At 35.0% G+C, this 13,042-nt stretch overlaps 1 protein-coding gene across 4 annotated transcripts in view; it reads left to right on the top strand.

Annotated features, from left to right (window-relative positions):
• The window catches only part of SECISBP2L (SECIS binding protein 2 like), a 79,768-nt gene extending 68,194 nt beyond the window's left edge, over positions 1-11,574 (top strand). For all 4 annotated transcript variants that reach the window (XM_056810169.1, XM_007479926.3, XM_007479929.3 and 1 more), the window contains one exon: positions 7,065-11,574. In XM_056810169.1, coding sequence (XP_056666147.1) covers positions 7,065-7,735 — 671 coding nt within the window. In that variant the 3' untranslated portion in view covers positions 7,736-11,574. The remainder of the gene's footprint in view (positions 1-7,064) is intronic.
• The last annotated feature ends 1,468 nt before the right edge of the window (positions 11,575-13,042 follow it).

The following is a 13,042-nucleotide window of genomic DNA, read 5'->3' as shown; positions in this document are numbered from 1 at the left end:
GAATATAGTATGAAGTAAATGAGGAAAGAAGAACTAGCAGCAATGTAACGATCAAGGACAATTCTCAGGGACTTATGAGAAAGAACGCTATCCACATTCAGAGGGAGAACTGTGGGAGCAGAAACATAGAAGAAAAACAACTGCTTGATCACATGGTTCATTTGGGATACTATTGGGGATGTAGACTCTAAATGATCACTCTTGCAAATAATAATATAGAAATAGGTCTTGATCAATGATACATGTAAAGCCCAATGGAATTGCTTATAGGCTGTAGAAGTGGAGAAGGAGGAGGGGAGGGGAAGAATATGAATCCTATAACCATGGAAAAAAAATTCTAAATTGATGAAATAACTACATTTTTAAAAAAGAGGAAAGAAGACAGGGAAAAATGGGGAAAAGAGGTGAGATTGTACAACATTAGTTGTATTAGCTGTGATATAGGCCCCGGGCTTGAGTTGGATAGATACTAACATGACAAAGATTTTACAACTCAGGAAACTAGGAAGATGGTAGTGTCAGCCTGGGTGTTGTGGTAAACTGGAACAGGAAACAGGGGAAACAAATGAATGAAGACCTCTGTTTTCTATGAAAATTAAATTTTTGGCATCCCTACAAAGAAATTAGAGACACATTGAATAATTAGCTTTGGGGATGAAATTTTACTTGGCGAATTCTCTACATAGAGATAAGAAGATGAGGTTCCCAAACATATCAAGTGAAAGGAATTGTCTTAGGAGACATCCCTGGTGCCTGGTCAGTTCAGCTAACAGAACTACCTCAAAAAAATTGTTGTAAAAGCCAAATATAAAGCATTTTCACAAATCAGCATAGTCTTTAGTAGTGATATCAAACTCGAATAGAAAGAGGAGCCATGAAACTTGCAGGCCACATTGACTTAGAAAACCACATGATTATTTCTTTTTATTAAATTATTCGTCTATGTCTATTCAATATATACTTAATATATAACCTTATATAACATACATATATATTTAAAATTAATACATCAACACATTAAAATGGGATGGGAGCTTCATTTTATTCTGGTTTGTGCTGGTGTAGGCTATGTGTTTGACACCCATGGCTTAGGGAACTCGCTCTACCAATGTTTGTCAAAACTGCTCTGTACTTTAGAATCTTTGCTTGTGCATAGCCAGTATATGTCAGAAATTCAACTGGCTTTATATCCAGCACACTATGTTGTGCCTTTGTAGCAATCAGTATGTTTATATCTTCTTATTTCTTAATAATTAACTTTCTAACTAAACCTATCTACTTATTTTATACATATAATTTCATCTTGTATCCCTTTCTCTTCATGTCCCATTTTCCTGACCTAGGATGCCCTGTTCTACTATGTCTACTGTAAACCTTAAAATTTCTTAGACTTATGAATGTTGGAAATTTCCCCAATGGGAAATTTCATACTTAAAAAAACTCTACTGATAGTAAGAACTCTATTGGAATATGAAACTCCTTGGCATGGGAGGATCCTTCTCCTCCCTACTTAAGACTATTTTAGGACAGAAACCTTTTGCTAAACAATGGAAAGGGCTTTGACCTATGCTTAAGCATAGAACAGGAAGTTCTTTGAGTCATGATTGATTTTAGAATTGATACAATAGAGATACTTGGAATGACAGAATCAGGTCTTGGAAACTACAGTCTCCACCCTACTCAGAGTAACAGGATTTAGGAAGGGCTGCAGCAAAGATCAAGATTTAATTATTTGAGAATATGACCATCAACAGACATGTGCAAAGGGGGCAGACCTCTGGGCGGTCCTGGGTTAAGCTAGAGCCACCATTGGCAGAGGGGAGAGATCGACAGTGATTAGTAGATGGGAGAACTGAGGGGAGGGAACTTAGATTTTTTGCTTAAAGATAGCGGGGTCGGAGGACTGAAGGAGGTTGTTGCTCTGGAGGAGGTCTGAGAGGAGAGAGGTCCTGGAGAAAGAGCTCCTGGAGAGGTCTTGAAGGAGGCTGTGGAAGGAGAACTCAGGAGGAGTCAGGAGGAGAATTCTCTGGAAACATTTCTTGAAAGGAGGCTCTCTTGAAGGTGGAGCCTGAGGTTGGCATGAGAAGCCTTACCTAGAGAGATCTTGGGTGAGTGATAAAACCAACTGACTGATTTATCTCTTAGGACTGAGGTCTAGGCCTTATTGGCTTGAGACCCTTCATTCTTATTCCTTTCTTACTTTCTCTCTTTTTCTATTGATTAATCAGTGTATTATAAATTAAATTTCTCTATAAAACCCAGTTGGCTTGGGCATATTCATAAATTGGGAATATATTCCCTAGCGACCATCTTATATTTATATAAAACCAAGACACAGTAGAAAACATATTTCAGCGGTCATAATTGTTATATATTTCCCTTGCTCCCAAACATATTAATTATCACATTTTATGGCTTCCACTCTCTTATCTACAACTATTTAACGCTCAAACTATTATAAATCTAACACTACTCAATATATACTTAATATATAACCTCATATAATATACATACATACATATTTAAAATTCTTCTTTTCTGTTCATTCTTTTTCTTCCCTGATTCATGAATTTAAAAAAATAAAAATAAAAATAAAAAACTTTTCAAAATTTTATGCTAATCGACCTAAATCTCCTCTGATTATTCCTTTACTCATTGTTTAAAATGTGTGAAAAGATCTAATAAAAAATTTAATAAATCTAATAAAATTTTGGCTATAAGAAAATTATAATCCAAAAAATTGATGAGAAAGCCAACTGTAACTAGTGGAAAGTTTAAATTATGGAACATTTTAGGGAATTTTATTATACTTAAAAAATATATTTAGAAATGCAAATTAGATAAACAAAACCTATAGATTTGAATTTTTCTAGCTCTAAATTCTGTGATCTTAAGCATTCAGAAAAATTGCTTTAATTCATGATAATAGAAATACAATATGACAGAAACATTCTTTAGAGGGGAAAATGGAAAATTACTACAAAAAAATAAAATTACCTATACGAAATTTGGAAACAAAAAAGTACTTACTGGAATTCCAGAATAAATGGGCCCTAAGATAAACTGAGCAGGTATCTTACAGGAGTTATCATTAAAAAGTCAAAGGCTAAAGAAGTCAGCTGGAGAGGCAGGATTTATTTTTTGATGACATTGCAAAGTACTTGGGAATGGAAATTATAACTAAGAATTAAATAAATTTTTTGAAAAAATTGTTAATGGTAGCTTAGGAGACATGACAATTGCCATCAAGTTTCTGAAGAACTGTTATGTGGAAGCAGGGCCAGACTTGTTGTTGTTCTTCTTGGCTACAGAGGACAGTTTGTAGGCAGTATATATAAATTACATTAAAAATGCCATTCTAATGTAAGAAAAATTGTTATTTGCTATCTGAAAATGGAATGGATTATCAGAAGATTGTATAAACACAGGTGAAGCTACTAGAATTTAAAATTTAAAATAGGATCTCTTAAATGTACACAACCTTTTAGAACCAGTTATTAACTTAAGAGTTTGTAATCTTGTTTTTAAAAAATATTTTTATAATTGTATTTCAATATTTCAATATAATTGGTCTCCTTTGTGTTTTTTTTTAGCCACTTAAAAATATTCTTATGAAATTGGAAGGTCTGTAGGCTTTACCAATTTGCTGCAAGCCCATGATCTAAAAAAAAGATGAAGAACCTTTATATTAAAAGAAAGGTAACATGGCCTCTGCAAGTAGAAATTGGGTCTGAAGTAGTCCACCCAAGTAATTTTTTTTTAAAACCCTTACCTGCTGTCTTAAAATCAGTACTGTATATTGGTTCCAAGGCAGAAGAGTGGTAAGCACTAGGCAATGGGGTTAAGTGACTTGCCCAGGGTCACACAGCTAGGAAGTGTCTGAGGTCAGATTTGAACCCAGGGCCTCTTGTCTCTCAATCCACTGAGCTACCCAGTTGCTCCTGACCAAAGCACTTATTGGGAGTAAGAAAGCATGTGGTCCAGGAGGAATCAGTAGATATGATTTATTTAATTTTTAAAATCTTTTGCCCTATTATAAATTACTTTCATTTTTTAAAACTACAATGGGAGTGATGGGAATTGTGGTGTTAAGGAAAGAAGCTGATTTAAATGTAAAAATAAACTAAGTAGGGAGAATATAAAACTTTGGGGTCCCTAGAGATATCACAAAGAAGATTTTATTTGGCATTTTCAAAAATTATTTAGAATAATTTATGAAGTAAAATTTCAGTTTTGTAGATGACATTAAGCTCTTTCACATAAAATTGTCAAACCTCTGGAGGAAAAATGTTAGAACTGACAAACTGTATGAGGAGAAGAAAAAATAACAAATTATACTTGCTTAAATGAAAATGTTTTGTTTTGGCCAAAAAGCCAGGTAAATAATGGGAACCATTGGATATGGAGCAGAAAACATTATTCTGCTCTGGTAGCATTTGAAACTGTAGAATATCCTCATTTTGTACATCTTTAGACTTAGCGTATAGCAGCAATATAAAGAAGGACAACTCTGAGGACCACAAGGAATAACAGGCCTCTGATACATGAAGAGAGGCTTGAAAGAAAATTCAGTGTTATCACATGCATACAAAATATTCATTCCTGTCCAGGCTGCTATTTTTCCTTCATCTATTTACCTATCCATGCTTCATATCTCATAATATCCAGGAAGCCATTCCTAGCTGTTCTAGCCCATTACTCTTATCTCTTACTCCTCATGTATTAGTCACTCTTATATACATTTTGGGGGACAAGAGGGGGGACCATTGCCTAGGATTGCATTGGTTTAAGGAACTCCCAGTATGGAAATTCCTTCACTGATGCAGATCAGGGACTAGTCTTGGAGCAATGCCTGAATCATTTGGAGATTAAATGACTTGTTAATATATATCAGAGACAAGACTACAGCTTGGACCTTCTGATTCCAAAGCTAGTCATCTGTTCACTATTTTGTGCTGCTTCTCAATGCACATATTAACACTTTTGAATTGGTTTTACTTGTTTCATGTATTTTTGTCTTGTTTTCTCAGTTGGCTTGTAAATTCTTTGTAGGCAAAGGTCTTATCTTTTTTCTTCCACAGGACTCAACCTTGTTGGTAAGCAATAATAGTTGTTGAATAAATACTGATATGAAGGAAGGGCTCAAAGAGATTGGAGCTTCAGACTCTTGTCTCATGTGCTCTTAACTTTCATAGTCTACCTTGGAATTAGTATGATCTTCAGTTCTGCTCCCTTAGTCCTCAATCCCTCTGGATGTACCATTGTTTTCTTCTATACTGCCCAAATGTAGAGGACACCTTCTTTTGAAATAAATTTAAAATTTACATGCTCCTGGGGGTGGGATTGGGGAGTGGTACAGAATGCACATAGTTAAGTACATACAAGATAATTTGAAGAGGAAGAGAGCACTAACAATAGAGCAGGAGCAATCAAGGAAGGGTCCAAATTAGGCTCCAAGGAAAGCTCCAAATAGAAATTAGCCATTGGGCTGAATTGTGAGGGAAACTAGAGATTCTAAAATTGGAGATTATGGGATAATTCCAGGCATAGGAATCATACTATGTAGAAAGGCACAGAGACAGAAATAACTAACAGACTCGCTTACCTGGAAAGTAGAGAATATAGAAGGGAGTGATATGAAATAAGGCAGGTGGGAGCAAGTTCAGGGAGGCTTCTAATCAATTGGTCAACCAGCCTTTGTTAAACACTTGGTAGTATGTGTCAGGCACTATGTAATCAGTGGTGACAGAAAGACAAAAATGGAACCATTCCTTCTCTCAGAACTTAAGAGTCTATTGTGAGTGACAATACATATATATATATATATACACACACACACAAATATATACTGAATAAATACTAGATAGCTAAAGGAAGGGCACTAACTTCTAGGAGTAGTAGATGGGGGATCAAGGAAGGCTTCAAGTGGTGCCAAAATAAGCAGCATCTTTTTTTATCTTAAAGGCAATTGGAAACCATTACATTTTTTGAGCTGTGGAGTTTTGTTCAACTAAACAAATCTGTGTTTTAGAAATATTAATTTGGTAAGTGTGTGGAGGATGAGTAGAAGAGAGTCAACAAAAAAGAGATACTTAGGAGAGACTATTGCATTAGTTCATGTGGAAGATCATGAGTAGAAATCAAATCTGTAAGACTTGGCTACTAGTTGAACATAAAAATGAGGGAGAGGGAGTAGTCAAGGATGACTTTCAGGATATGAACCTGGGTTACTGGATGGTGATATATTTTTTTAATAGAGATGAAGAAGATTGAGGGAGAAGTTGATTAGGAGAAAGATAATGAGTCCCATTTTAGACATGTTGAGCTTGAACTGCTCATGAAACATCCAGTGGAAATTAAGCATTAAGCAAAATGGGTAATGTGAAACCAGCGTTCAAGGGTCTCTATGTATACAGACACTTTTAAGTCATTTGTATAGATATGATCCTTGAATACATGGAAGCTGACAAAGTCACCAAGAGAATAGTTAGGAAATAGATAATAAGCCAGCAAATGACACAGAGAAGTGGTCAGACAAGAGACCAGTTTATGGAATCCAAGGAAGAAGACGATATTCAGGAGGGAAAGGGGATGGTCAACAGTATCAGAAATGTTAGAGAAGTCAAGTAGAATGAAGATTGCGAGAAGGCCATTTAACTTAGCAATCAAGAAGTCATTGAAAACTTTGGAGAGAACAGGTTCAGTCTAGGGGGTGGAACTGGAAACCGCATCACAGGAGATTGAATAATAAATGGGAGATGAAGTGGAAGCAAGAAGTTTAAGAATAACTGCCATTTATATAGCACTTTAAATCATGTTACATATATAATCTCATAATAGACTTCTTGGAGGTCTCTTCAAGCAGAGGGTGGCTGACTAGATTCCTTTTGGGTATAAATTGAATCAGATGCCTGCTGAAATTCCTTATTCCTCCAGAATTCTTGATTTCTGCATTATGAGCCAGTATGTTCCTTAATTTGTTCAGTTCTTTTCCTTACTTATTCTGGAGAGTTGGCAGGTTTAAAATAACCTTTTATTGAAAATATTTATTTTACTACTTACAGAAACAAATTGGAGAAATATGGTGGAAACCTCAGATGGACTAGAAACATCCGAAAATGAGAGAGATACTTCATATAAGGTCATTTCACCTGAAACATCCAATAAAGTTCCAAATGACAAAGTTCTTGTTAATAAACAACTACCCTCAGTGACTACTGGTGGCACTGCCTCAACTACAAACCCTGGGAAATGTACAGTGAGTGATAAAGAGGAAGTGAAGCCGGATGACCTAGAATGGGCATCGCAGCAAAGTACAGAGACAGGATCTTTAGATGGGAGCTGCCGAGATATTTTGAATTCTTCTATCACCAGTACTACAAGTACTCTTGTACCAGGAATGCTTGAGGAAGAAGAGGATGAAGATGATGATGAAGATGAAGATTACCCCCATGAACCCATATCTGTAGAAGTGCAGCTCAACAGTAGGATCGAATCATGGGTCTCAGAAACCCAGAGAACTATGGAAACCCTTCAGCTTGGGAAAACCCTTAATGGAGCAGAGGAAGACAATACAGAACAAAGTGGAGAAGAAGAAATAGAGGTTCCAGAGCAGACAGATCCAGTAAATGACAGTGAGGAATGGACAGCTGATAAACAAATAAGCAATGTCCAGGAGAAACCCAACAGCTGCAATTCTCTTAATAAAGAACATTCTGATTCTATTACAACATAAAAATGCATAACTCAGGAAATTAAAAAAATATATACATATATGTAAATTAACTGTGTAAGGGTTGCAGCCATTACCTTTTATGCTTCATCTCAACATTTTGCACTGTTAAATGTTTAATAAGTGTATTTAATTCCCAACAGAAATATTTTTGTAGTTGTCTTTGTTACTTATTTCTTTATGATCTGTAGCTTAGCTTTTAAGAAACATCAAAATGTATTTCTAAGAGCTATCTATGAAAAATTTGGCAGATAAGTTCTAGCTTTTTCTGTGAGAGAAACTAATATTAAAAGAACAGTTTTAAAGGGAAAGATTTTAAAATGCCTACTTAGGCTCATATTTTGAAAGTAGAAGATATAAATTTTAAGATCAACAGCAGTTACTGGCATCTTCATCCAGAGTATCCCACTGTAATTTTAATTTCTCTGTCCATGTTATTCTAATGAAAGCAGTGGGGGAAAACTTTTCTGGCTGCTAAAAAAAAAAGTGGAGATGATACAGCAAAAATTGAACAACATACCTATTTGAAAGAAAGAGAATGACTAGTATCCTGGAGTGTTTCATGCTGAGGTTGATGAAACCATTATTTGACCTTTGGAAGTGTATTACAAAGGCCATTGCGCCATTTGGAGATGTAAGTTGTAGTGAGATAAATTAATGCCTCCAAAACTTTTATGATAGAGGAGGAATCTTAAACCAGGCTGACCAATGATAATCTGTGCTTTTCATAGCTGATACTAATTTTCCACAATTACAAAAAAGTAAACCATGATCACTCTCATTCTGATATTTGTTTTTTACTCACTTACCTCAGGAATGCTGTTGTACATGAACTATATTATACAGAATTTGGCATGTTTTGACAGGTAAATATTAAATAGTTAAGTGTAACTGTATAGCTGAAGAACTTGATGTAAAGTATTCAGAGGCAAGGCTTGGATATTGATAGATGCTGATATCTTGCATGTTTTTGGATCTTAACTCTTGACTTGAGTTAAGGATCTGGTTTGGCATATAAAGGTCTTGTGTAGAATGAAATTTTTGCATGTCAGTTGCACTAGGCTAATGATATATCTCTTGCATAATAAAGAAGGAAGACCATAACTACTAATGTAGGGAGAGACAAGACATTTACTGAACTGCAATCTCATTATTTAAAGCTCAGAAGAGCAAATATAGAAGAGAGGAAGTTGTCTTAGTTGTAGTGAAATTTACCAGAGGATGATTCAGAGTAAGCAGTTGTAAGTACTGTATATTTACTTCTTGATCACTTAAAAATTCATGTCACTGCCCTTCTTTAGCAAAGTGTGCACAGAAACTACCTGCTTTGAAGAGTTAAAGTTATTGAGCTCAATTCTTCACTTCAAGTCAGATACCTAACAGGCTCTCATGGACCATTTCAGATTTGTGATGATAGAGGAATCAAACCATCCCTTCTCCACCTCTTATACAAAACCAAATCAACTTTTCTTTCACCAGCTCTCACTACCTAGGCAATAAGACTGGTTCAAACATGGAATCGAGGGATGGGAAGAGATAGTTTTCTTCTTGCCACACTATTGGCTGGCAGGTTGTGCCTCACAGAGCCAGAAGAGGAGAATTGGGCAGAATATTTATTTAACTCATTGGAACTACTGTTATTAGTTTTGGTATTTTACAGTGTTGGCATTTTAGTTCTTGCAACATTCTAGGGTTAATGATTAATGTTAGCCTTCTTTGAGATGCTAATGAGTGTTTGAGACCCACAGAAAATTTGTGGATTGCATAAAATACTCATCATTGAGAGACATAGATGTCTAGAAAATATTGATAATCTTTTAACCTTGTTACTGTATGAAGGGGAACACTTTTGTCTTTCTTTTGTTCCCCAGTATAGACTTCCTAGGCACTAAGTAACGGGCATTTTAAAAATGCATTATGTAAGGAATGATGCCTCTTAGATTGTAATCATGGACAGTTAGTTATATGGCAGATCTTACTGTCTCTACACATATAGAAATGCTAGCCAATAGAGGAAATGATAGAGGTTTTGAACTACTGACAATCTCTCCTCCCTCCAAAAAAGTGAATTTGAAGATTTTAGTACTTCTATGGTGTATATTTCCTTTGACATGTCAGTGATTCAGATAACTCTTGATCTTGAGATAATGATATTACAATGGTTTCTTATATTTTATATATCTTTTCTGAACTTGAATTGTCATTTTAAAGTTTTTTGACTTTGTATACAGGAAAAGTTCGGGTAATCCTCAGACCACCAATTACTTGTAATTTTGCTATAGATTTCAGAAGTGTTCTATAATGTGTGCAATAGATCCTCTCACAATTGTGGTATCCATTCTGCCAACACATCCCAAGGGACCATGGCCTTTTATAATAGGAGACAGGTCACCTCTAGAGGCTAAACCAAAATTTGGCATTGGATGTGCTACCATGCTGAGAGAGTATGCTTAAGTATTAATAATGTGCTTAGGACTTGTTTCCTTTAGATAAACTATAATAATTAATGTTATAATTGTAATAACTACAGTATGTGGAGAAGGTTGTCTAGTATCCAAAAATTAGGAGTTTTTTGGGGGAGAAGTTTGGAAAACAAGGAAGAGAATCCATGATAGTGAAATTGTGATTCTGTCAACACTCGAAGCATAGCTTTTTTTTTTCTAATTTTTGGATAGGTTACTTTACTGAGATTATTTGAATATTATATTTCTATTTCAATATCTAAATATATGATTTATTACGTGGGTTATTACAATCCCCAAAACAGATTTTCTTGATACCGTAACTTTGTTTGCTGTGAAGATAACTGCTCATAAAACAAATGTTTGTATTGGTTTTAATTTTTAGTTTAAACCATTTGTAAATCCTGTAATATATTTCTTTTGGCTAAATACTGGGACAATAATGTTGGGGATATAGTTGGAGGGGCAGTTTTTAAATGAGCTGACTGGAGGTCATTTTTGCAGAAAAGGTATTTTATATGCCTCCAATTCTCGGGAAGGAAATTTAGTCAAAAAGTAATTCATGTAGTTTGTTAATTAAATATTCAGAAGTTGTTCATGTCAGAATAATGCACTTGTCTGATTTCTTAACATAAGCTGGGGTGGGATAGGGGAGGAGTGGGAAATGTTACGTGCAAATGGATGATGAGCTACACCTGATTGAGTTCATTTCTTTAACATAAAATTTAAATTTACTACAATGTTACTTTAAATATATATGTATACATAGAGTATTACTGTTTGAAAAGCTGCTGTTTGCTTTAAAAAAATGTCATTTTAAGTATTTACTATAAGTTGTGCCAACTTAGAATATTAACTTAATCTATTTAAACTATGGACCAGGTTTTAATGATTTTTTTAAAAATTGCAGTGAAATAGAGATTTATTTACAAACAAACCCTTCCTTTTCTTTTCTTTCCCCCATCAAGCAGAATGAAGCCATAATGAAAAACCATAGGGTTTTCAACCCAGCCACACACCACAAAAGCTACCAAAATATCTGTTTAACTTGAGATTTTGAGCCCCAAGTACTGAAAACTATTGGCACATCTCACCTTCAAAGTGTTCATGTTTTGTGTAATAGTGTGTTCCTTTATTTTAAATAGTTCCTAATGAAATGCCACATTTATCTATAATTTAATGACTTTAAATTTATTACACTCTGGTATAAAGTTAGCAAATTTAGTATGAATCAGAACATGAAGGGTTTTTTTTATTTTTTGGTTCTTTGCTGTATGAAGGATAACTGTTCTGTTAATCATTTTGGAGTAATAACAGCTTTTTTGCACTATGTAAATAATAGTGGGGACTCTTACGTAACCAATAAAATGATTGTAGAAATTTGGTCTTTTATTATAATATAAATAGGTGAAAATGTAATTGCACATCAACATCATGAATATAGAAAAAATTGGGGAAATCTTGGCATTAGGGTTGTTGAACCCTGAAACTGACTTTCAAAAGAATATTGTTGAATGTTTCTGAAATTTGTTCAAAACAATACCCATAACATTCTGTTCCGCTTTGGATCCAGGTCAACCAGCAACTCCTCAAAGTCTCCTGAATCCTAACCTTTGTGTTGGGTATCCCCTAATCCAGTAGTCTCCAAAGTTTGGTTTGGGGGCTGTGACTAGAACCCAAGAGATGTATGGTCATAAGTGCATATGACAATCATATGCACTTCCCAAGTAGCCAGTCATGGAGATTAGTCCCAATCCAGCTTTGGTCACCTATCTTTCTACCTATTATAGCTTCACACTCTCCGAGTCTGTTACCCTCTGAGATTATACAAGCTCCTAATCTCTCTCTCTCTCTCTCTCTCTCTCTCTCTCTCTCTCTCTCTCTCTCTCTCTCTCTCTCTCTCAAAGCCTATTTCCATGTTATTCATATTTGCAGTGGTGATCTTTTAACATCAAAACCCTTGTCATATCCCCATTGAACTATGTGATTGATCATGTTTTTTCTTCTGTGTTTCTGTTTCCACAGTTTTTTCTCTGGATATGGATAGTGTTCTTTCTCATAAGTTTTCTAGATCAGCAGTTCTCAACCTCTCAATTTGTAGCAATGAGAATACAAAATGCATATCAGGTATTTACATTCCAAAACATAACTGTAGCAAAATTACAGTTTTGAAGTAGCCACCAAAATAATTTTTGGTTTGGGGTCACTGCAACATGAGGAACTGTATTGCGGGGTCACGGCATTAGAAAGGTTGAGAACCACTGTTCTAGATGATCCTGGGCTATTGCATTGCTGCTAGTAGAGAAGTATATTGCATTTGATTGTGTCATAATGTTTCACTTTCTGTGTATAATGTTCTGGTTCTGCTCCTTTTGCTCTGCATCAATTCCTGGAGGTCTTTTCAGTTCATATGGAATTCTTCCAATTAATTATTCCCAATATTCCATCATCATCAGATACCACACTTGGTATGTGGTAGCCAGAGATTTCCCTCATTTTCCAATTTTTTGCCACCAAAAAGAGCAAGGCTATAAATATTTTTGTACAAGTCTTTTTTTTTTAATTTTTAAAAATTTTGTTTATTGATTAAATATTTTTCATGGTTACATGATTCTTTTCTTTCCCTCCCTTCCTCCCACCCATAGCTGATGTGCAATTCCACTGGGTTTTACATGTGCCACTGATCAAGACCTATTTCCATATTATTGATATTTGCACTAAGGTGATCATTTAGATTTTACATCCCCAATAATATCCCCATCAACCCATGTAATCAAGCAGTTGTTTTTCTTACATATGTCTGCTCCCATGGTTCTTTCTGTGGACATGGATAGCATCCTTTCTTATA

Source organism: Monodelphis domestica, chromosome 1 (assembly GCF_027887165.1).
Source record: "Monodelphis domestica isolate mMonDom1 chromosome 1, mMonDom1.pri, whole genome shotgun sequence".
In the NCBI taxonomy this organism is placed as follows: domain Eukaryota; kingdom Metazoa; phylum Chordata; class Mammalia; order Didelphimorphia; family Didelphidae; genus Monodelphis; species Monodelphis domestica.
Note: the sequence above shows the minus strand (reverse complement) of the source record. Positions and strands in the feature narration are given on the sequence as shown.